This window comes from Notothenia coriiceps, unplaced genomic scaffold (genome assembly GCF_000735185.1).
Source record: "Notothenia coriiceps isolate Sejong01 unplaced genomic scaffold, NC01 NC01_scaffold00037250, whole genome shotgun sequence".
NCBI classification, from domain to species: domain Eukaryota; kingdom Metazoa; phylum Chordata; class Actinopteri; order Perciformes; family Nototheniidae; genus Notothenia; species Notothenia coriiceps.
In genome coordinates, this window is record NW_011369951.1 from 3,151,512 (window position 1) to 3,177,000 (window position 25,489).

Consider the following 25,489-nt stretch of genomic DNA (forward strand, 5'->3'; position numbering starts at 1 on the left):
CAACAATGATGTAGATGCTTCTCTAATATATGGCCATACACTAATCGGCAACATTGATATACAAAGAAACTGACTTCAAGACAATAATTTGCCCTTGTACCCTTGTATGATCTTTTAGTTACAGTTATTCCATCGAGTGAGTTAGTATCTCCACAAAGATTTACTTCAAAGATTAAAAAGTAAAGGTATTCTGTTTTTTCTCAAAATACATTTGTTTCCTGTTCCTTTCCCCCTGAACAGCAGGAGACATTTGTCTTGTCCATCGCAACTCGTCTTTGCTTCATAATGAGTGAAAGTTTATGCCAAACACTCACTGCGCACAGTTCTTTGCAGGTTTGGGGTGACTCATTTCAGATTGTAGGACTTAGTTATCGTTTAATGTTAGACTGGAGCTGCTGCTCCAGCGACACACCCTGGATGTACGTAAAATGCAGTGAGTTTGATGAATTATTCTCAGCCTGCCTCCTTTTTACTGTGTCAGCCTTGTGAATTGATTTATTCGGCACTTTGCGAGTTTGTCATACTTTTATAAATTGAGTTTCTTCTGTTCTCTTTATTTATCCATGGTTCCATCCTTCCAGGGGTTAATGGAGGAAACAAGCATGGGCTCTGGATCTCAGAGCCCTGGCCAAAGAAGGTTTATTGAGACTTAACAACCATAAGAAAACACCTTCCAGATCCTCTGCTACAAAGACTTCCTTCAAAACCCTCAGCTGCACGGCACCCTAAAATCCCAGGGCCATGTTAGTCTGGGCACCCCAAACCCCCAAACGATCCCTGACTCTCCGGGTCCTCTTCTCGCTGAAGGGTGGTCCGCTAACGGACGGAGCTGGGGGCATCGACCACGCTTGGACGTGCGTACCCATCACAGTCTGGGTGCAAGGTGGACCAACACCGCCCGGGGGTGGTGGAGCGACCCACGGCAGACATGGCCATGCTGTCCGTGCGATGCGGCACGCAAGATCGTTCAACGGTGATCAAGTTTTCATTGAAATAGACCAATATAGCTGGAAGACGTCATTGTCCCTAAGATGGGTGGTGACGCCCAAGCGTCCTTCCTACGAGGGGACGAAGAGGCGCCTCCATAGGGGGGTTTTAAGAATGCGAGCGTGTTATGAGGGCGAAGACGAGACAGGAAGAGGTCAATTGAGGAGAACGAGGCCGCGAGAGCGTGGCCATTGTTTAAAATAATAAATGCGGGGGCGGGTTGCACGTCGCCAGCAGTGGGGCGGGCGCTGGTTCCTTCCGTGTAGGTCACAAATACTGTTGACCCCCAACACCACCAATATTAAACCACAAGCCGAGAGTGAGGAGCACAGGGTCCCTCGGATTATAAAGGTGCCATCGGAAACTTAACACGAATCGCTCAAACAGAGGCCAAAGGATTTGACATGAAGATCCTGTACCACAGAGCAGAACCAGGAGGTGTAATTTTCTAATGTTATTTGCTTACTTATCACCTCTATCCAAATATTTAAAAGCAAATCCGCGCCAGTGAGGGAGACAGTGATGGTGTGCTCATGTTTTCTATGTTCAGGAGTGTTGAGAGAGCAGCGGTGGGTGCCTACTGCTATTGTGAGAAAATGGATGACCTGCTGAAAGAAGTCTGACTTTTGTGTGCTGGCGGTCCCACGCTGAACCCTGAGACCACCGGCCTGATCAGCACCCAGAGGAGCTGAACTATGAAACCGCACAGCCAACCAACTGGTCAGACATCAGCAGAGGTGAGGAGGACTGTCCAGACGGTCACTAAGTCCTTTGTTGAAGAGTTTACCACATTTTAAGCTGAACTCTGAACACTAATGGTGGACTCTCTGTGCCTCAGGTCCGGGTTGCTGGATCAGGACGCTCTGGTCGAAAGCTTTGCAGTCGGACGAACTATCTCTCCGACGGCGGCATTCAGACGTGACGCTCTACCCTGAAACCGCTGCCAAGGTTCTATCCACTCCTCAACCAGAATCACAAATTACATTAATTATCTTTGACCTTGTATTTGTCACAAAACACACTCCTTGTTTAATTCGACAGGTAAAACTCCTTTCTGGCCCATAACAACTCCTCGTCTTCATCTTGTTTTCAGGGATCATCCTCTGCTGGGTCTCCCTAACATTCTGATCACCCCCCACGTTGGCACCGACACTCTCTCCACCAGCAGAAAGATGGTGCAGAGGATGGTAGAAAATGCTGTGGCTGTACTGAAAGGCCAATCTATTCCCAATGAAGTCAAACCAAAATGAAGTCACTATGGTTGACTCATGTTTCCGAGGTTAGGAGTGTTTCACTGTTGCAAGAGGAAGTACATATGTTAGTTTTAACCCGTAGATTGTTCTTTCTAATGACCTGCCATAGTAAATGTCATTGAGACTTTTGAATGTCACATTAACATAACTACAGTATCATGCTTAATATCACTTTTATGTAAACCAATGTTGGAAATGAAATAACATGATGATTTTAACGTTTAAATTGATCCTTACCAGTTTGTTTTAAATGAATTACAGTAACATTTGTACATGCTGCAATACTTTAAAAAAAGATAAAAAAGCTTCCTCCAATGTTGCACCTTGTTCACTTGAACCCTTAACTTCCATCCTCTTCTGCCTTGAGGAACCCAAAGAACTAAGAAACAGGTTGAAAAGGTGATTCTTCACTCTAAAACTAATGTATAGTGAAATAAACTTACTGTCATAAAAGAAAGATAAGTGTATGCATATTGCTGGCATTAGACCAGTTCTTACTTGTGCTTGTAATACAATTAAACCAACATTTAATTTAATTGTTCATAATTGATTATAATCTTTAATAGATAAAATAACCACAACAAGTAGTGATAGTAAGTAGTATTTTAATCTAATGAAGTAGAAAATATAAGACAGTAGGACAAGGAGTAACCAAGGATTAGTGGTTGTGTTGTAAAATAAAAGAAGCTCTTATTTTGAAATCCTTCGCATGTCCTAAGAAGTACTTCCTGGTTCAAGATCAGAAAACAAGGAAATAGAATCACGTATGTTGTTATCGTGCTAACTTTCTTTCTCATGAATTATATGTGACGTTTGGATGTGTCCCTTTATATCTGATAACAGTTTAGTAATCTGTATAATAACTAGAGGCCTTCCTCTTAAGAAACGGATGTGGAGTAGTCAGTAGATATTATAAATATACTGTGATTTCATGTAGATAGAGCCAGGCTTGTTACTTCACTTTCATTTACCTTACAAACATGAGAACAGTGTTGGAAGAAATACTAATGTATATGTATGTAAAAGCATTTAAATGTTATAATTTGTTAATGTAATTTAGTCATTAATTATTCTGTTAAGCTTAATAGTAGTGCACTGCATCATATCATATGTTATTTATGTAAAATATAACTCTCAAACAAATATAGTGAAATACAAAGTACTATATTTCATAAATTGGTATAATGTGTATGTCAAAATGTAACTTTTTACTACTTGAGTACATTTATTTTGTTACTTTCCAATAAAAAGTCAACTATAGATATTTTCCCAAATCTGTTTGATGTGTTTTCGTGTAAACAGTGCTTACAGTTATACACAGGGGTCAGGGGACCCACGGGCCGTGTATACTACCTTTGTCCACCTTTTTTTGTGTTTTTTTAATACTTCTTATCTGTTTATTTAAAACCAGTAATAGAAAAGCAACAGTATTAGAAGGCTGCTTTTATTTGTATTTTGTAATCAATGGTTTCCTGAACAAACATTACAATCAAATTATTTCCATAGATGACTTGTGCCTTTGCGGCTACTCGTACAGATATCTTCCCTGTCCTCAATATTTATAATGATCTCCAACTCCCGTTTTTCTTTCACATGGAGGGTATTTTTTACTAAGCTGTTAACAATCTGTAGATAGTAGGTTATTTTTTCTTTGTGAGTTGTCAAAATGTGTAACTGGGTTTTCTTCCATTCTTTTTATTTATCCATGGTTTCATACTTCCAGGTAATGGAGGACGACAAGCCATGGGCTCTGGTCTCAGGGGCGGTAGAACATGGTTTATATGAAGACTTAACGCCCATAATGAAACAACACTTCCAGATCCTCTGCTACAAAGACTTCCTTCAAAACCCTCAGCTGCACGGCCCTAAAATCCAGGCCGTGTTGGTGTGGGACAACATCCCTCCAACCGATCCCTTGACTCTCCGGTCTCTTCCCTCGCTGAAGGTGGTCGCTAACGGAGGAGTGGGCATCGACCACCTGGACGTGCCGTACATCAACAGTCTGGGGGTGAAGGTGACCAACACGCCCGGGGTGGTGAGCGACGCCACGGCAGACATGGCCATGGGTCTGCTCCTGGCATCGGCACGCAAGATCGTTCAAGGCGAGTCAAGTTTGAATTAATACAGACCAAAGTGATAAATGGTTACTTTAAAAAAAAAAGTGCTGTACAATAATCACTAGTTCAAAGGTTAACTGAGTCCATATAATGAAATAGCTAAGACTTACATAGTTCTCAGACCATGTTTGACTAAACTAAACCTTAAAATGCTAGGAGAAGCAGAAGGTCTTTCATTAGGCCTGCAACAAAACAACATATGGATGAGGTGATAGATTTTGTGCATCAGGGACTACAACGTAACGGACAGAATCCCCATTGTTCCATGTTTACTGTCAGCAACTATGGTGTGATGGGTTTATCCAATTTTATGAAATGAAGCAATGTGGTTCCTTGACAAAAAAATAACAAACACTATTAAGTGATTTCTTCTAGTATATTGTCACTTTCATCCCAGAGAATAGCCACCTTTTTTCTCGTAAATCTACAACTTTTAGCTTTGAAATTTGAATGTTTTCCTCCAAACATTACCCTGTGTCTGTAAAGTTCATTATACCTACAATGGCCCAAATGAGCTGTCGGACAGACAAGATGAATTCAAGTTTGGGAAACGTCTCAAAAATGTGGAAAGGCTGATATTATTACAAAACAAACTGAGGATTTTCTAATGTAATGTTCTGTTTTCCTGTAGGTCACCAATTATCTGTTGACCCCAACACCACCAATCATAAACCACAAAGCCTGATGGGAGTTGAAGTCACAGGGTCGACTATGGGGATTATAGGAATGGGACACATCGGCTGCAGAATCGCTCAAAGAGGCAAAGGATTTGACATGAAGATCCTGTACCACAACAGGACCAGGAGGTCATAATTGTCCAATGCCATTAATAAAAATACTGCAATTTGCTTTTTTCTGTAAAGCACTTCTGTACTCATCTCTATAACCAGATATTTAAAAGCCATGAATGAAAGGAGACAGTGTTAATGGTGTGCTTCATGTTTTCTCTGTTCAGGAGTGTTGAGGAAGAGCAGGCGGTGGGTGCTACTTATTGTGAGAAAATGGATGACCTGCTGAAAGAGTCGGACTTCGTGGTGCTGGCGGTCAACCTGAGCCCTGAGACCACCGGCCTGATCAGCCACAGAGAGCTGAACCTCATGAAACCCACAGCAACACTGGTCAACATCAGCAGAGGTCAGGAGGATGTCCAGACCGTCACTAGTCTTTGTTGAAGAGTTAAAATGTTACTGACTCGAAACACTAATGGTGGACCTTTCCTCTGATGCCTCAGGTCGGTGTGGATCAGGACGCTCTGGTCAAAAGCCTGCAGTCGGAAGACCTATTCGCGCGGCCGCGTTAGACGTCGACTTAACCCTGAACCGCCTGCCAGGGTCTCATCACACTCCCTCTACCAGATCACAATTTAATTCATTATCTTGGAGTTGATATTCTGTACAACTACTCTGCTTGGTTCACAGTACACAAAGGGAAGTTTCGAAACTACAGTCCTTCTTTGTATCAATATGGGCTGTGGATTTGACCTTTACTGATTACTCCCAGTTAAAGTTACAAGCGTCGTTCTAAAAACAAATAGAATGAAACTGTCAAAAGAGCACAGTATGTACTGACACAAAAGCACCAGGCCCTCAACATCATAAAACAGTAAAAAGTTATTTAGGTTTGCAAATAAAAATGTGGTCCTCACAATTTAACTAAATAGAATATGGAATAACAACATCAAAGAAATGACACAATAGAGTTTTGAGCTGATTGAAAGATGTTTACCAGTAGAAATTGGCACTTAAAAGAGTAACTACCATGTTTTTTATTGGTTACCTTTGTGCTCATGTTCATATATCAATAACAGAATGTTTAAATGATTTATTTTTAAACATGTTTAATTCAGAGTATTTTATTGTATCAAAATCGTTGATATTTAACAGTTTATCCCAATTACCCTGCAGCCCAGTTGTTTCTAAGCGTGATTAATCGGTCATGTTTTTTGGGCCCAATTAGTACCAGTAAAAAGATGCAGAATTCACATTTACCACCCACTCTCAACTCTTGGCTGCTCTAACAACTCCTCGTCTCAGCTTGTTTCAAGGGTCATCCTCTGCTGGGTCTCCTAAAAGTTTCNAATTTCTTCATACAGCGGGAATCCAAATGAATGAATCCTGAGTCCAATAACCATCAAAGTCACTCCAATAGTGCTCCTTAATTACGCTTTCATCCTCCTTTAACAAAATACTTCACATTCATCCAGTTTGTGACAGTAGTTGTAGCATTTCTGAGAGTTTTGAACTTTAATTACCGCTGTTGCACCTTGTGTGTGTGGGGGGGGGGGCGCAACTTCCAACAGGAGTCATTTGGGGGGGCTCTTGGGAAAAAAGGTTGGGAGCCCCTGAACTAGAGCCTCTCTACAACTCACTCTGACCTAAAGACACACTAACACAACAAGAGTGTCAAATCCAACTAAATTGCAGAATTACTGACTGTTGATTATATGCTTTATATCCTCTGATTAAACACAGGTCTGGAATCCTTCAGTCAGCTGGTGTATCAAGATGAATATGGCTCAGTAAGTGCTCTAGAGTTAATATTTATCTTAAAACACAGTCTCACTTTGTCATAGTGCTTGACAATTAAATCTATTTTTCGTTTACCTTTTTTTTTTCTTTTAGTATTTTGTGAACAAGACTGAGATTAACGACTTCCCCCGGTTTAAGTTCAGGGGGATTTTATTGGACACTTCACGTCACTATTTACCAGTGACGGCCATTTTGAAAACTCTGGTAATAATAACTTGAAATTATCTGAACTTCAGCCTTGTGTTTCCATTCAATGGTATTAACATGTATCTTTCTTGTTAGGATGCAATGGCCTACAGTAAGTTCAATGTGTTTCATTGGCACATTGTTGATGACCCCTCCTTCCCTTACCAGAGCAGCACCTTTCCTGATCTTTCCAGTAAGGTATGTGTCGTGTGGATGAAGCCAGCTGTATAGAAATGAGATGAGACCAGCTCAACCTGTTAAACAATGACTTTGCACATTTATTTGAACTGCAATGTATCTGCATTGTGGACAATTCTAACCTTTATTTTGTAAAACTCTAGCTTTTAACTTAGTAGCCTGCTTGTGAATATATGCGGTAGGAAACTGTAAAAAATGTGCACCCACGCTGAACAAAGGCTTCTGGCTCTAATTCAGGGGGCTTTCCATCTGATGACTCACATCTACACACAGTCAGATGTGAGAAGGGTGATCTCACATGCCAGGCTTTGGGGAATACGGGTCATTCCTGAGTTTGATTCACCCGGACACACCCAATCCTGGGGAAAAGGTAACACTTATAAACAATTTCTTTATCCAACTGATTCCAGATACTTGATGTTTAACGTATAGAGGACTTGGCTTTATGCCTGGTTTTGGTCCTGGAGGAATCATGTCTGCCAAATCCTAAAAGGAAAGTCTATAAATAGCACAAAGACATGTAGGCTACTGAATCTTGTGTTACACGTCCTTCTCTGTGGCTATCAGTAGAAACAAATTCCTGCACTCAACAGATAATGCAATACATTTATTTAAACAAAATGCTGAAGGTAATCTTATTGATAAATGTTTATCCCCCAGGCCAGCCTGATCTCTTGACTCCCTGCTACAGAAGTAGCACCCCTTCAGGAACTTTTGGCCCTGTCAACCCGGTGCTACCCTCCACCTATCAGTTCATGACTAAACTATTTAAGGAAGTGTCATCAGTGTTTCCTGATTCCTATATTCACCTAGGAGGGGATGAGGTGGACTTTGGTTGCTGGTAGGTTTAAATATGATAGATCATTTAAATTCATGCCCACTGTTATTTTGTTCACATTTTTACTGAATGTACATCTATTCATTTGTTTACATCCTATTATCTAGTTTATGTTTAAGCTTAAAAACTCTCACGTCCCATAGGAAATCCAACCCTGATGTCCGAGCATTCATGCAGAAGATGGGATTTGGAGGAGACTTCCTCAAACTGGAAGCATTCTACATGGAGAGGTATGTTTTAAAACGCATCATACTGTACAATTTTTGAAAAAACCTGGAGAATTGCACCAACGAAAAAGTCATTGTTTCAAATGTCATTAATGTCTCTTTCCCCAGCATTGTGAATATCACTTCAGCTCTCAACAAGACATCTATTGTGTGGCAGGATGTGTTTGACTACCATGAACAAGTAAGTACACCCCCACAAATAACCCCTCTATAAATATAATATGAAACATATAATTATTATGTTTTGTTAGTGTTTTCATATAAGCTCATACCTTTTTTATTTTTCATCCAAACATTGCAGTAATTTACACAATCAGTATTTGAAATTCTGTTATTTTTCATTTTTAATATTATTTATTTATTTAATTAAAATGTGTGTCCAAGTATCTGCATTCAATGAATGAGATAATTATTTAAAGCAAACATGAAACATATATTTGTCATAATAATTTCAAACCTCTTTATTCTTGATGTTATTCCTGTAGTAGGTGGATCACTCAAAGTTTTCCCTTTTTAAGATATTGAAATGAAAACAGTTTTTTTGTAAATGTTTGTGGACAGCTGCTGTCCGGTTCACACATGCTAGCACTTTTTACATTCAAACTAAATTACCCAATTGGGGCTAAAATACAGTAGAATAAAACCTTATTAGCATCCTACTCTAATCCAATACATTTTTATGTAAGATACAAATCAGTGAATGGTTTGAACCAGGTATATTTTAACAGATTATTGTGTGGAAAATAAAAGCAACGGTTTTGGTCAGGGTTAGATCACCTTCAATTGAGTCTGATATAGTATAGCATTGTGTTGCAGCGCAGCTCTCTGTCAGTGGTGGAGGTGTGGAAAGATGGCTGCTACCTGTGTGAAGTGCGCAGAGTGGCTAAAGCAGGGCTCAGGGTGATTCTAGCCTCCCCGTGGTATCTGGACCAGCCAGGGCCCACACACGACTGGGCCCGTTACTATACTGTGTGGCCCCTCGCCTTCAAGGGTCAGAACATAGCCTGTGTGCTGTGGCCAGTTGAAGTTTGACTTTCTGCTGTGGTTTTTGTTGTGATAATAATAATTACCAGGTAAAACATGGTTTCCTCTGAAGTACACACAGATTTTATTTTTGTAGCCATACCACTAGGGGGCAGCGAAGACTGTTGTCCATTCATTTATGTCACAGAGACATCATCTGGTTCTCAATCCCTTAGAGTTTAATAATGGTATACAGAATGAAGCATAGTATATATAAATCATTTTACTTTTTGATCAATTCTTATGGTGTGAACACACTTCAAAGGGCACCCAACTCAGAATTGTTGTGTAGTATGGAATTAGGACAGACAAAAGCACGTCATGGGAAATGCAAGCATATTCTGATACATGTCAAACCTGTTAATTATCCTTGGTTAAAATACGATCATGGACTGTGCACAGCATGCTCTAAGATGGTAATATTTTTGGAAGAGGATATTAGAAAATAATATTCTGGCGAGGATTTTAGTTTGTTAACAGCCTAGTTTGTGGGAAGACTCTGCTTTCATTTTTTTTTTTTAAATAATCCATTTGGAATTCAGTTGCCGCATTGTGTGAACCATGTCTCGATAGAAGCTTTTCCATGATGATAAAAGCTCATCAGTTTTTAACTAAAAACTAAAAAAGACAGGTCATTTGCAATATAGCACAAAAGGGCAAGACTGCGTGTGGTTTGTCACCCTGATCAGATTCCTAAGGACACAGTGCTGCACATCTGGAAAGGCACTGGTTATAAGGCAGAGCTAAGCAGGATTACCAAGGCCGGCATGAGGGTCGTGCTAGCTGCCCCGTGGTACATCAACCACATTACCTATGGCCAGGACTGGCGCAACTCCTACACCGTGCAGCCACTGGACTTTTCTGGTGTGTTCATGTCCAAGTTATTTATTATATAACCTGGATCAGTTATGGGATAATGTAGAGAACCTTTAAACATTGACATGCTAAGTGTGTAGACTTGAAGTGGTGTTATAACTTTGAAGTGAATTTTATGATTAATAGAAAATGTATTATTATCTCTAAATAAAAACCCATCAGACTTTTAAATCAAAGCTTTTCACTGTCTTCTCCTCACAGGCACTGATGAACAGAAGAAGCTGGTGATAGGGGGTGAGGTCGCCATGTGGGGGGAGTATGTTGACGCCACCAATCTCCATCCACGTCTTTGGTACGTGATTTAAAAAGACAGTGCAGCAACAATTGCATGACATGCATGAAATCCCTCTAAAATAAATCACTTGTTGCACCCCAAAAAATCACAGGCCAAGGGCAAGCGCTGGAGCAGAGAGACTGTGGAGTGATGAACAGCAGACCTCAAGTGTAGACAAGGCGTTTCCTCGCTTGCAGGACTTTCGCTGCTTGCTCGTGAGGTACTCTAACTTTTTTTTCCCCAGGTCCGGTAAAGAGATTTATGCTGGCACAGTTTAACAAGACACTGTGACTTTTGTAATAATCTTTGCTTTTTTACACATTAATGTTTCCACTTCCCTTTCTTCTCAAGGCGTGGCATCCGGGCAGAGCCTCTGTTTGTCGGACATTGCAAACATGAGTACCAAGGTATTTGAAGATTCCGGATGGAATTAACTAATAGCTAACTAATTCAGTTAAAAGTTGCCTTTTTTTAAAGTGGTGTTACATCTTTATACATTTTGAATGCATTAATGCTTTCTCAGGGATTTTCTTATTATCTGTATTTTGTGATTTTCAGTTATCCACTCTTTATTTTTTACCTTTAAAAATGTATTAATCACAATAATTAACTGTTAACAATAACCTTATTTGGAAGAACCCAAAGTGCCACACTGTAATGAATTGAACTTGATGAATGCAAAAGTGTGTAAATATTAACACAGCCAGTATGCTGCAGTATGTAGTATTTAACTTAAACTAAATAAAATAATGTTTCTCTGAAGACTTGGTCAGTTATTATTCTTCCAAACAGCTGTTACTGTAATACTACTTCTAAAAAAGCACAAAACAAACACATTGAATACATCTTTCACACAAATTGGCAGTTTGGATGCAGGTACTTTGATGTGTTCTTGGTGGAAACAAAGCAGACATGGCAAGAACATGTACACTTCACAAACAAACTCAACTCAATGTCTGTCATTATCAGAAAGGTTGTTACAAAAAAGGATAACGTCATTAAAATCCTTTAGCTCCTACATTGCCCAAAACACCTCAGTCCACCAACTTTTCTTGGATACATGCTAATACATCTTTCCTTAATTCTACTTTGATCAGATATAAGGGAAACATTCCCTGTGAACATACTTTTATAAAACGAGCAAAGGGCATCTGTCTCCCTCTATAGAGTAAAAGGTGTTTTGTCAGGGCACCCTGAATGTTAGGCCAGTTTTCAGTGACTTGGACCAGGGAAGCTTAAACAAGAGGTTGTGAACACTCACTGTCAAAATGGCCATACATTTTAGTTTCTGAATGACTACATGAAAACTCTAAGAGGATCCTGTTATTCTGTCCTTCTGCTGACACTATTGATCAGTTATGTGTTTAGAAATGTTTAGTATGTGTTGTTTCTAGTGGCATTACAATTCACACACACTGTAAAAACCTTGGCCATGCCATGAGATAAGTTATAGAATAAGAGATGTGACTGGATAGAACCAAGACCTTCCGATTCGTGGACGACCGCTCTACGTCCTGAGTCACAGCCGCTCCAATGTAGTCACATCGGTATTAATTTGACATTCAAATTTCTGGTCATTTATTTAAAAAATGTTCTGCTTTATCTATGCAAAAGAGTATGTACATCTATTAAAAGGACATAACCCAATAAGGCTCTCAGTTCCTTTGTCAGCGAAAATATGGATCTTGTCTCATTGATGTTGATTTGCTTATTGAGTTGAGCCGACATGACTTTGATACGGACAACTGATTTTCTCATTGAATGGATTACAGTAGTGGCAGCAGATGGCAAGGCGAGGCAATCCCTGGTAGCCCCAGTGCTGACACCTCAATCCTTCCGCTCCATCTGACTTGGGGGTGACAACAGGAGTTGCTGAAGTGAACCTACAAAGCTTAACCGTGTGTACTTGGACTCAGGCAGTCATCCTGAGTGCAGTGTCACAGAAGCTTATGCTGTTACAGCAGGCATAAGATTATCCTGCTGGGACATTGAACTGCCTTCATTCACTTGAAATTAACTTTTCCTTTGTGTTAGTTTTTTAAGTCTTGAGATAGTTGTCAAGTTTTGTTGGAGTTTTGATCGACTGTCAAAATAAATGATAGTTCTATCAAAGTCCTAGATTGATTTAGGGTTCAAAACTCATAATCAGATTATGACATATTTTATGCCTTTGCAACTCGGGCACCTGTTCCATGTCCACGAAGAGGACAGCAACAACTCTATAAGTTAATCTCACTCTTTGACAACACTACAAACAAGGAGCTTATATAAAAAAGCTGCTTAGACTGACAGAGGTTTGTGAACTAGCATTCAAGGTCATCCTCTGAAGGATAACAAATATGTGCCTTTACATGTTTGATGCGCTACAACGGACCACAGTGAAAAAGCTAACTCGTATATGGAATATAATATTTCTAAAGATAAATCGCTCTTGAATAAATGAACAGCTAATCATGACAAACATCTGAGTGAGGGATTACCAGTGACGTGTGTTCAATCACCTACAGGGCTCTGTCATCATAAATGTTCCCACTAAATACATAATCGTCCAGCTGGCTCATAGCAGTGTGTTGCTAAAGATTGTCTGCATCTTTGCAACAATCACAGGGCTGAGGAGTGAAGAGACGTGACAGTTATCCCTGCCAGGCAAAACCTCAAAGCAGCACTGAGCTGACGGCGGCAGCTTCTTACCTGTGCCGACCACTAGAGAATCATAAAGAAGAAAATGAAGGACTATTATATGTTTGACTATGATAGAAATCTTAAGAATCATTGCTGTAGAGGACTATTAACAGTGATCAAAACGTTCAGATTTAGATACTTTAGTCGTTTCTGTCTGTCTAGTCTAGTGTGCATAAACTTCCCTAACATTGTCCAATCACAAGAGGTGTTCTGATGCCATGTTTGAAGTCTTTTTTTACAACTGTTCTAACAAATGTCCCCTCCAGTCTGGATACAAGGTGATATAGAATATTCAATATGGCCCTTTTGTTTTAGTTCTCGTCATCTCGCCTCTCCTCTCATTCCCCTGTTTCCTGCAGGCAAATGGCCTTGTAGCTTTAGCAGTCTTTTCCCACAGCTGTGTATTGGTCTGACTCTTGATAGTTGATTCGGCTTGCCAAAAACATTCATAAAACAATCTCTTCTTCAGATAATAACAGGACCAAGCTGACGCATAGTGTCAGAGAGCAGTAAGGACAACCTGGAGCCCATCTTATCAGGTGGATAGCTCCAATTATTCCCTGATAGAAACAGAGCTTGATTTGTCATCGAATGTTGATTATTCTCTTAGGAATAGTTCAATATCGAGGAGAGAGCAAGAGAAATTCAGAGTAGGCTGGGCAGAGGCTTTATCACTACGGTGTCATATGTCTATACAATAAATCTTCTGTGTCTGACATCAGTTCGAAGCTCTCCTTTGTGCTCCATGTGTACCTGCTCTTTGCTCCAAGAATTTCATCACACAATATACTACAGGACAAGCTACCAGAACTGTTGGCATCAGGTTGTGAATATTTGTGTAAACTGTGGTATGTTAATTTGCCTTGGGTGGGCCCAGCTAGTCAAATAGTTGTTTGTTGTGCAAAAGGCAAAGCAAGGTAAGTTTGTATGGCACCTTTCAACTCAGTGTTTTACATTATAATAAATGGTAGGCTATTTCAAGTGCTTTACATAAAGCTCAGCCGTGCACAACTTAAAAAAAAGTGTACGAACATAACGAGTAGAATAATAAAAAACGGAACATTACACCTGCTAAATCTTTAACTGTGAAAGCACAAGAGGTACAAAAGACAATTTATTGCGGACTATATTAAAACCATTGCAACTTTTGGAACCTTTGAGACAATCTAACCTGTTTTGTTTCGGTTTCAGGATTACAAAACTGATTCAGACAACAGATTCAAAAGGGTCTGTGAGCATAGCCCCCGTAGACTGCACCTAGTTTGTAATCCTTTTATACACCAGTTAAGTCAACAGAAAGAGCTCTGTTTTCAATACCACTTTGTTTTCCTAAAATCAAGAGTGACTTAGCAAGGATAACAGAAATCAGTCTGTGGACACAGCAGGCAGTCACATTCGTGTATTTAGTGTCTTTGCCCAGTTTGATCTGATTAATGAGCTGAGCTACATGCCATGAGCTACATGCAACAGTGACACAGTCATCACTGTAGCTTGATAGACCAGTACAGGAACAAACAAGCAACGTTTTTGATGTTTTTTGACACATATTTGATACCGCACTGTGTATAAGTGAGGAAATCAGTACCTGCAAGACTTGCACAAACATTTGGGTTACCAATTAGGCAGCAAGAGGCTCCAGAGAGCACTCACCTCACCTTATGGCAGAGGAGTGGAATTAAGGGTCAACTTGTTGCTGCTCTTTGAATCTCTGTACTAATGGTTTTTCTCCTCATCACCCCCATTCACGCTCCCCCTCTAAGAAGACCACATTTCATGGAAGGTTAAGCCACTTTGCTGCTTTCGGGTGGCTGTATTCTCCTGAAGTCATTAGTGTCACTGACAGGGCCAATATGGGACAAAGGGACTGTCTTTAGTCTGGTGTTAGTCTACCCGGTAACAGTAAACTGAGACACATATGTTTACTAGAACTAGGACAAATTACCCATATTGTAATGTTTTGTTTCCTTTGTTTAGTAGTTAGTAGACTATTTCACTTGTGGACTAGAAGTAAACTTCTAAAACCTCAAGTCAGCATTGAGGGCAGAAGTTCATGACGATTGTAGCCAGCATAAGCATATTGACAATTGCTAAAACATGTGAAGCGTCTTTGCCTGTAAACCTTTTTTAGCTTTTCTTATAACATAAATGTATGTCGGTATATGTATAGGTCTCAGAATCAGCTATTTGTGAAAGGTTCAATAGGAATAATTGAAACAACAATTTTAATCGATGTTAATCTACAGAGAAACTGACGATCTTTACTATGCAGCAGCCAAATGTATGAAGCCATTTGGTAACAAAGTTGGTGATGGTTATTTTGTTTTCAGTGGTCACCTTTGTGTAATCCAGTTATGCATGTAGGAGGTGTGACTGATTGATTTACCCATAAAGACAGTAAAGATTAAGAGGATGACAAATCAGCATTTGCTTACACAGCGCCTAGTGCTAATCTCCTTGTCTTCCTTCAGAAAGCCCCCAGACGTCTCAGACTCGTTCTGGCAGAGAGAAAGAAAGAAGAAGAAGTAACTCTATTGACCCCCCATTACATGAGAAACGACCAGAGGAGGACAACATCCCTGGATCAATATCATCGATCATTTCTGGAGTAACTCTCTGATAACCACTGAAGAAATTAAGCTTTAACTAGAGCATTTAATAGAAACAATTACACATGCTTTATAGACATTACCATGCGTCAAGACTTCACATGACAAAAATCCTTGATCCAGCTGGGCATTTCACAAAAATACTTTATCCAGAAGAGGAAATACTTCTAGTAAGTTCAGATATCAGAAACTGAAAATGGAGGACCACCTGAGAAAAATGAACCAGTTTTCTTCTGACACATCTAATGACTTCACAGATGGACTGCAAGGTGAGCCACGATGCAACAACATTTAAAAAAAGAAATATTGCAAATATTTTGTACAGCGAATTATGTCGTACGAATAATTATCTTTACAATAGTTGTTTGTATTGTTTATTCCATATTAAATAATCAGACAAAAAAAAAAAATCTGTCCATTTTAGTCATCGACTGATCCTAGTTTCTCCTATCTGTCCTCGACAGAAATGAATCCAGTCCGAGGTAAAGCACATGTCGGCAGTTTGCTGTGTAACGTGTGCTCTGACTCAAGCAGTGGAAAACATTATGGCATCTACACCTGCAATGGCTGCAGCGGCTTCTTCAAGCGCAGCGTAAGACGAAGAATCATCTACAGGTTAGCACTTTTATCTAATAAGGTAGACATAATTGTAACATGTATGATAGGGAAATACAACTGGTGTAATAAGTCATTATTTGTATTTTAACACACTATTTTTTGTCGATATCACAGGTGTCAGGCTGGAACAGGCAGGTGCCCTGTAGACAAGGCTCATCGAAACCAATGTCAAGCTTGTCGATTGAAGAAATGTCTCCAAGCTGGCATGAACAAAGATGGTGAGTTTACTAGTGTATTACATGTGCATACAATATTTCTGTGGCTTAGACTGTTTTCATAAGATATATTTAATTGTCTTTTCTCCAGCTGTGCAGAATGAGCGACAGCCTCGAAGCACAGCCCATGTGAGTCTAGACTCTCTATGTGACCCTAAAAGAGAGCATCTGGCCACCACACAGGAGCTCACTTCCTCTGCTTGCTACGCATCAGTCATCTGCAGACCCCTGGTCACTTCCTCCGTCCCCTCTGCCGCCATGCAGCCCTGCAGCAACCCCAACAACTACCAGCGCTTTATGGCCAGCCTGCTGACTGCAGAGACCTGTGCAAAACTGGAGCCCCAGAATGGTGAGATCTTATGAAATAAGTTAACATAAGGTGGACACAACAAGGACTTTACTAATGTTTTGAAATACATGTTTTTATTTGGTTTGGCTTCTTATGTCTATGATAAGGGGAGGTTTGCCTTTAAAGATGAGAACAAGAGTAACCTAATCATAATAATAAATTTCAAACTTTACAATAATGTACTCCCAGTAGCCTTATTGTTTGTGTGACTCTCTTTTTCTAATGCACAGCGGAGGAGAACATTGATTTCACAACCAATGATTCAAAAAGAGATCGGACTCCCTCTGACTGTCGTATGTCCCCGTACACCTCCAGCTGCTCAGAGAGTATATATGAGACATCAGCACGACTCCTCTTTATGTCTGTCAAGTGGGCAAAGAATTTGGCAGTTTTTGCTCACTTGCCATTTCGAGACCAGGTGAGACTGACTGACACATTTTTATATATAAAGTTAACCAAAGAACTTAAACATACAACGTGGACTGATAACATGCATTTCTGTGACATCCTCAGGTGATTCTGCTTGAGGAAGCTTGGAGTGAGATGTTCCTCTTGTGTGCCATCCAGTGGTCCCTGCCCATGGACAGCTGTCCTCTTCTGTCTCTGTCAGATCTTTCTCCCACACATCAGGCCAAGCCCAGCCTGCCCAGAGTTGACCTGCGTGTCATTGAAGAGGTCTTTAATCGCTTTAAGGCCCTGGCTGTTGACCCCACTGAGTTTGCTTGCCTGAAAGCCATTGTACTCTTCAAGCCAGGTGATGAGATCTTCCCCTCAGAAATATTAATTTGTTATTGAATGGATATTGTAACCAATTTTATGCTGTTTTACCTGCAGAGACAAGCAGCCTCAAAGACCCGGAGCAGGTGGAGAATCTGCAGGACCAGTCACAGGTGTTACTAGGTCAGCACATCCATTCACTATACCCCAGCCAAAGTACCAGGTGAGCCTATCTCTCTCTATGATCTACAAACATAACAACACCTGGAGTACATCCAGTTTGTCATATAAAAGCCCAAACAGAAACGTGATGTTAACTCTCGTTTGTTCTTGTCTATAAAGGTTTGGGAGACTAATACTTCTGCTGCCATCGCTCCACTCTGTGAGCTCGGAGAAAATAGAGCAGCTGTTCTTTCACAGGATCATCGGCAACACACCCATGGAGAAACTGCTGTGTGACATGTTCAAAAACTAAGACCCTAATGAAAACAAGCACACTGGAAGCCAAATCCAGTTCACGCTCAAGAAACATGTTTTATGTTTGATTGCTTGGTACCCATTTACAATAAGACTACCCTTATAAAGGGTTTACGAATAGTTTGTAATTAATCTATTAATTAGGTTGTGAACACTTTATAAATCATTAATAAGGTTTTTATAAGACATAAACAGGGCAACTGTGACCGGTTGCTTGCCAAATAGTGAGCCCACATTTATCTGTACTGCTAACTCTTATCTTGGCTACCTAGCTTACTTTCGTCTCCTTCATCAGCCAGCATCCTTGGTATCTGTTGTTCACTGTGATGATTCTCGCTAAGTGGCCAATATAAGGCTTAGTCATCTTGCCAAATAGTGAGCCTGTGTTGAACTGGTTTAAAAATGGTTCTTAATGATTAATAAAGTGTTTACAACCTAATTAATAACCTAATTATAAACCCTTTATGAATCCTTTATAAGGGTAGACTTATTGTAAAGTGGTACCAAATCAATATATACATATGTGTATATTATAATTATTAGGAGCATAGTTACAGTGGTTGATTAAATTCCAACCAGGAAACAGGTTAAATGAAGCTTGATTGGATTAAAGCATGAATGCACGCAGGCTGACTCGTGATAGAAATATCTGTTTCCTCAATATTCCTTTCCTTCCTAGTTTCTGACCACAGCAGCGTTCCCAGTAAAGAGTCTAGACGTCGGCTGCACCACAGTCGAAGAAATGTTGGACATCAGACTTCCTCTTTGCAATGATAGAGGGCTGGAGTTTTGGTTTGATGATGATAGATAAATTGGTTGGCTTATTAATGACATTTCAAAGAATGGATTATAAGCGCCTGATTTAGTTTTGATGTTAAAGTGTGCTTCAGTTTCTGTTACTCATACAATAGAAATTCTACAGCCATGCTAGTGCTTGAGCTAAGCTAAATGCTAACAATAACAACGCTAACATGCTAATGTGTATCAGTGTTCACAATCTTACTATGATGCTAGCATCCTCAAATTTGCTATAAAGCGCTAAACACAAGAACATATTCGGCTAATGGATATGTCTCTTTCTGCAGGTGTTTGGTCATGATGTATTGGATTCAAAAAATAAAATGTATCCTGAGGGGACCATGAATGTATCAACAAAATTACATGGCAAACTATCATATTGTATGTCCAGATATTTCACTTGAAAGTGTTGCACATTAGCCTCCTTTAGCTTAGCGGTGGTGACGTGAAGTCACGTGTTGTAGTTCCTTTATAGCCCAACATTAGCCACCTTTAGCTTAGCGGTGGTGACGTGAAGTCATGTGACCGTGCTGTAGTTCCTTTATAGCCCAACATTAGCTGCCTTTAGCTTAGCGGTGGTGACGTGAAGTCATGTGACCGTGCTGTAGTTCCTTTATAGCCCAACATTAGCCACCTTTAGCTTAGCGGTGGTGACGTGAAGTCATGTGACCGTGCTGTAGTTCCTTTATAGCCCAACATTAGCCNNNACAAAGCCAGAGTTAAAAAAATATCAATATGAACATTTCAAATACTGCGCTGGCATCGCCACCGTAACCATAGCAACGTAAGTAGCGTAAAGACTGCAGCGCCGCAAAGTACAGATGGCAACACCCAGAAATATTCACAAATATAAAACAAATATTCAGAAACTGTAATGAATATAGTTCTATTATTTACTTCAATAACTTTTATTTACAGAAACTCAACATTTTTAATCTGTGTGACACAAATATGCACGATTGTTTTGGGCTCCCCCTATTTATCTCAAAGTCGGCCTTCAGGGGAGCTCCCTCCCTCTTCGGGGGAGCCAAGCTCCCCTGGCTCCCCCCCCCATTTCGAACAGTGATGAAAACTATGTTAGAACTGGTTTATAAATGGTTCTTAATGATTAATAAAGTGTTTACAACCTAATTAATAACCTAATTATAAACCCTTATGAATCCTTTATAAGGGTAGTCTTATTGTAAAGTGGTACAGAGAAAGCAGATCCAAAATACTATGTTTAATATGAGCACCAAACCAGAAGCTAGAATTGTTATCTTTTGCAGTACTACAGCGGAGGTCAGTAAATTGGGCTGTTGGGATCATTTTTATACCAGAAATGGAAAGCGGGTTCAGATGGCTGAAGTTTTAAAAGTCACATTTGGCTACTAAACATAATGAAAGAAAAGTTCAGCGTTTGCATTTTATTTTCTACCTATCTTTAGTGTGAATATTATAAAAGATGTATGTGTTATTTGTAGGTATAGGGTCATGCATTTTGCCATTGTCACTCAGGGAAGTCACAGCCAGCAGGCATTTTACAGACTTTGCCCTGAGAGTCCCCTGGTACAATGTATAATGGCCAAGTGTGAATAGAGCTGCTCATTCTCAAGAGAACTCACAGTAAGTGAGTTGGCGCCAAACCGGAAGAAAACAAACATTGATGGGTAGGAAAGAAGGGACCTTCACAGGAAGACACCATCGAAATGTCACAAAGGCCAGATGACAAGTTTGGCAATATCTGTCGAAATGGGAAAACACTTAAATCGTTGGATAAATTAAAGATACGGCAAGACACTCTGTTCATACTCAAAATTAAAAGCCAACTAAATTATTGCGATCTAATCCCTCTCATATTGTGGCTTTTTCTCTGGTGGACCCCTCATGTAAACCTATGGCGTGAACAAAAAGCGTATTTCGAGTAAGTGTGATCGCTCCTCACACAGAATATATTTCGTTCTGTACGGGACAGGGAAATTCTTAACATTTTGTGGATCTGATTTTCCAGTAATGTTCCCAAGTCAATAAAAGACTATATGGATGAGAGCAATGCTAATGTCACTTCCTGGCAAAATTCGGCCCTGCCCACTTTCGGGGGAAACAAAGCATTGGCGCAAAGCGGAAAACAATATTATTATCATGGCAAAAAGCTGCTTTGTGGTGTATTGCACTCACCTCAAACATAAAAATAAATCCAGAGTTACGTTTTCCTCTAACAAAAAGGACATAAAAGAAGAGATCTGTGGCTTCAGGCTATTCAAAGAGGACGTAAATCATATAGATATGACACCTCTGGCCATTGGGGCGGGTCATTTGTCCACTTGTCCACCGGCTGACTGAATGGACATCAATCCCTATCTATTTCAATGTAACCCTATCAACCCTATGTTGATCTCCAATGGTGTCATTTAATTGTTTGCCTTACTGGACATTGTAATCGGGGCTCCTTGTTTTAATAACAAGGAAGGCACATAAAATAAGATATATCAGTCTTAAGCTAGACACATCATTCTTGTTGGTGGTGGTCTTTTTTTTGTGTGATTTGTTGACAATAAAAATCAAATATACCACCAGACTTATCCTTGAAGCTTACTGGGTTTCTTGTGCATAAATCTTTTTAATGATCCATATATATTTGTGATTAAAAGCCAACATATTTGCGTTATTTTCTGAATTTATGTCTCACCATTACTTTTCTATGAGTCACAACCAAGAACTAAAAACACCCCAGGGCCACAAACAGGAAAACAGCAAGGTCAGTATTTACTGTGGCGTTGGTAATATAAAGCTCATCTCAGTGCTAGTGTCTCCAATTAGGAAAGACCAGTGGCTCGCCGCTCTTTCTTAATAGTTTCCCCGTATCTGACACTCTTCATTTCACGTAATGAGATTCTTCAAGATGTGAATAAAGGTATGCCTATGATTTGGTACAAGGGCTGAAAATGAGATAGGCCTCGGGGCTCACTTCAAACACGACAACAATTTCAGCTGAAGAGAAACTGTGTGGCTACAAACCAGACATCTGTTCTCCGTCCCTCATTGGGCTGAAAAGAAGCAGCAGGGGCCTCTGTGCCAAGGAGCCCCTTGTCTACATCTCTGCCAACTTATTTGTCACCGCGGCCCCATTGACCAGCAGTCACTCAGCCTAATGGTGCGGTCATCTGTCGCCTCATCTCCAGGGTGGGAGGGTTATTTAGAAAATGTAATCTGTTACAATTACTAGTTACCTTTGCAACCAGTAACCTAATCAAAGTACACTGAAAAAACTGAAACGTTGACTTTTAATTAAATGTACTATGTCAACAGGTTCCACATAACTGTATTAGGTTAGTTGAAAGCAATACTATTAAGTTGAACCTAATATATATTTTTAAACGTAATATTATTGGTTTCAACTAACCTAATATCTGTTGACATAATACATTTAATTTCAGTGTATACACTGAATTCTAGGAACTTTTTTTTCTACTTGCGTTTAAATTTAACGCGTTTGTGTTTCATTATTTATTTTGTGTAATCGGTATAACTGGTACCCTTTACCCCTGTGTCGTTTATGTACGACGGTAGTGGTTGCTTCAATCTCCGGAAACCGTATTATTTTGGTCACGGTTTATATACATTTTAGACATTTCAAAAACATTTTGATTGTCTTTGTTTGAGAGTTACCGGTGGTAGACGTCTAGTGTGTGTTAGTTTAAATGTTTCTCTACATTTTTCTACAAATGTCGGCTGTCAGGTAATAAAATTTGCATACTTCGTGTAAATTGCGTGGGAGAACCAAAGTTGAGCTGTGCTACCAACGGTAGCTACCAGCTAGACCCACCTGGACCAGTGACTACTTCCGCTTATAAGTACAGGAAAACTTCGTGGTAATTTATTATCGAATCGCGTATTCTCTATTACTTAATCCATCTACGTATGGAAAAATTTGACAGTGAGAATCGCTTAAGTCTCGGATAGATAATGGTCGACGATTTCGTTGCGACGATAACAAAAAGTGAGTAACTCAGACGTTACCACACCAGGTAGTACTTTACACCAGGACTTCTTGTGTTGTCTCCACAAACTCATAAACGGATGCACAAATTTGACGTACACCTGTCTAAATCAGTTAGTGTTGGGCAGGTTCAAAAATTCACATAGAAGAGAAGAAAAAATCGTCCGGGTATGTATAGACTTGACCAATCTGCTTCTCGTCTTCGGTGAAAAGTTAACATGTGTTTACGAAAAGGGTTACGGTAACGAAGTTGTTGCTTGCAACGCTTATATAATTAACTAACCCCACACCGGTTTTCACGTTATACGAAGTTTTACATTGCCTGTCTCTCGTACGAATAACAGGACACAAAATGTGACACGGGTACCTAAAAAAAATCAAAGTTCCTAAAAATTATGCGGCGATTTGGGGAACTTTTGCCAGGAGAAGGAAAAGAGGTTCCATGTGCTTTCCGTCGCTACCGATATCAAGAGACGCATGAAGTTAAACATTAACACGATAAAAAACTTTGGGTTCCCTTTTTTCTCTTTATGGATTAATTTATAAGACTTACCACTGACGGTTGTTGTTGAATTCAATAGTTCGGTTAACGTAGATTATGATGTCTGAACTTAATAAAATTCAGTAATTGCGCTTAGTCTCAGTTTAATGCGTGTTATAATTCAACTACATTAATTGTTGTAATAATGCAGTTTGTGTTGAATATTAATTTACAAACGTGAATTTTACAAATAGATTTAGTTAATTGAGGTGTAAAAATAGGAACGTTGGTACGTAATTAATTCACCTCAACTTTCCAGCGGACTTAAGCAAAAAAATCTCACACCATCTGTATGACCGGGACGCAAAGAAAAACCAAAAGTAAATCGAAAAAATATTAGATATAATAAATTGTCGTCGTCCACCCTGGACTAAATAATGTAATGTAAACGTAAATCGACTGCGAAAATAGGTTTCGACTGAATTTTATTCACGCAAGCTACGGTTGAACTTCATTTGTCTTAGGTATATTCATGTAGTTCCCAAGTCAAAAAGGGATGTAACTAAATAAACACCGTCCGGGCGTGTTAATTTATAGCAGGTGGGTGTATACCTGAGTATTTTTTTTTTCATATATATAATAATATTCTCCTTTAAAAAAACATCAAGATTACCTATCACTCCCCGACTACTAGCTTCCAACGCTCAAGTTTAAGGGACGGACCTTGTGGTGAATGGGAACTCATTCCGTGAATCGGGAGCCAATGGGGGGTCCCTTGACCTTCAGGGACTTAACTCAGTAACGATTCAGCGAAACTTCATTGCACCAACGATTTCGACTTAACATTGTACTTAAAAAGCCCTCTTAGTTGGTGTGTCTAAGGAGGTTGAGGCCACACAAAGTGAGTATTGTTGCGTTGTGTCCCCGTTGTTCTAGCAACAGATTTCATCGGTACTTGAGCGTACATTAATTAAATAAACTCCCCCCACCCTCACATATCTGATGGGCTCTCTATCCACATTCCCCGGAAACCGAAAACAGAACGGCCCCCCCCCCCCCAAGTCATGGACCAAGTCACATATGTGACTTTANGTGGTGACGTGAAGTCATGTGACCGTGCTGTAGTTCCTTTATAGCCCAACATTAGCCACCTTTAGCTTAGCGGTGGTGACCTGAAGTCATGTGACCGTGCTGTATTTCCTTTATAGCCCAACATTAGCCACCTTTAGCTTAGCGGTGGTGACGTGAAGTCATGTACGTCTTACCTGAACGACTCCAACAGAGTGACCTGAGCAAAGAGTCCCGATGTAAGCCAGTCCCACCGTGGATCCTTGAAAGTCAATGCCACTGCAACACAAGACATTTTAAAAATAAGAAACACTTATAAATGAATTAGGACAAAAATCATTAGTCCGCTGTTTAGAGAATCATGCACATCCATCCATTAAGTTTTCTATTTATATATTAAATATCAGATATTCATAGAAATGGAAAATTAGTTTTCTTACAGGAAACATGGCCGACACCAGCAGTTCTGTGCCTCTCATTTGGGGAATTATTGGACTTAATTGTAACGCCTACAGTTACTACAATATTTCTTCCGTTGAAGCAATTCTTTGCAATTTTAGGGCCTAAACATGCTCCAAAATGCCATATTTTTCAGTAAACTTGTCAGGAATTTTGAAACCTTTGATAAGTTAAGGGTATCTTTCTCGAGGTGTGGGTAAAAGGGCTCTATAGCGCTTCCTATAAAGCTTCTTAAATTCAGCCCCTTGCTCAGGTATGACCTACAAGTCTGAAATTTGATATGCACCATGGTGAGACGCACAAAAAAGCCTCTTAGCGCCATACCATAAACAGAACAGGAAGTTGGCCATTTTTATTTACATGTGCATTTTTGGATTATTTTTTGCACTTTACTGGTGTCATATTTCAACAAAATCCTCCTTGAGTTTTCATCGAATCAACTTCAAATTTGGTCAGTGCCATCTTGAGACCATGGGGATCTAAAGTTATTTAAAATGTCAGTATCCATTGAACGCACTTGCGTTGGGGTGGAG

The 25,489-nt window shown here is 39.8% G+C and overlaps 3 protein-coding genes across 3 annotated transcripts in view; all 3 read left to right on the forward strand.

Moving 5' to 3' along the window:
• LOC104966695 (putative 2-hydroxyacid dehydrogenase UNK4.10) overlaps positions 1–5,281 on the forward strand; it is a 60,429-nt gene extending 55,148 nt beyond the window's left edge. The window contains exons 3-6 of the mRNA XM_010795926.1: positions 2,082–3,004; positions 3,964–4,342; positions 4,989–5,197; positions 5,229–5,281. Of these exons, the coding sequence (XP_010794228.1) occupies positions 3,967–4,342; positions 4,989–5,170 (558 nt within the window). The 5' untranslated portion in view covers positions 2,082–3,004; positions 3,964–3,966 and the 3' untranslated portion in view covers positions 5,171–5,197; positions 5,229–5,281. The remainder of the gene's footprint in view (positions 1–2,081; positions 3,005–3,963; positions 4,343–4,988; positions 5,198–5,228) is intronic.
• The window catches only part of hexa (hexosaminidase A (alpha polypeptide)), a 189,123-nt gene extending 177,854 nt beyond the window's left edge, over positions 1–11,269 (forward strand). The window contains exons 4-14 of the mRNA XM_010795932.1: positions 6,829–6,875; positions 6,979–7,089; positions 7,168–7,269; positions 7,507–7,639; positions 7,930–8,110; positions 8,251–8,337; positions 8,443–8,515; positions 10,047–10,221; positions 10,435–10,525; positions 10,620–10,727; positions 10,859–11,269. Of these exons, the coding sequence (XP_010794234.1) occupies positions 6,829–6,875; positions 6,979–7,089; positions 7,168–7,269; positions 7,507–7,639; positions 7,930–8,110; positions 8,251–8,337; positions 8,443–8,515; positions 10,047–10,221; positions 10,435–10,525; positions 10,620–10,727; positions 10,859–10,922 (1,172 nt within the window). The 3' untranslated portion in view covers positions 10,923–11,269. The remainder of the gene's footprint in view (positions 1–6,828; positions 6,876–6,978; positions 7,090–7,167; positions 7,270–7,506; positions 7,640–7,929; positions 8,111–8,250; positions 8,338–8,442; positions 8,516–10,046; positions 10,222–10,434; positions 10,526–10,619; positions 10,728–10,858) is intronic.
• Positions 11,270–15,991: 4,722 nt separating this feature from the next.
• Positions 15,992–18,169, forward strand: nr2e3 (nuclear receptor subfamily 2, group E, member 3). The gene is made up of 8 exons (XM_010796601.1): positions 15,992–16,064; positions 16,260–16,410; positions 16,528–16,631; positions 16,720–16,977; positions 17,208–17,395; positions 17,491–17,731; positions 17,812–17,917; positions 18,037–18,169. The coding sequence occupies exons 1-8, from the start codon at positions 15,992–15,994 to the stop codon at positions 18,167–18,169; spliced, it is 1,254 nt and encodes a 417-aa protein (XP_010794903.1).
• The last annotated feature ends 7,320 nt before the right edge of the window (positions 18,170–25,489 follow it).

Coding starts and splice junctions, on each gene's coding strand:
- nr2e3 (XM_010796601.1), top strand. CDS start 15,992: ATGGAGGACCACCTGAGAAAAATGAACCAGTTTTCTTCTGACACATCT. Junction 16,632..16,719: donor AGCTGGCATGAACAAAGATG/GTGAGTTTACTA, acceptor TCTTTTCTCCAG/CTGTGCAGAATGAGCGACAG. Junction 17,732..17,811: donor CATTGTACTCTTCAAGCCAG/GTGATGAGATCT, acceptor TTTTACCTGCAG/AGACAAGCAGCCTCAAAGAC.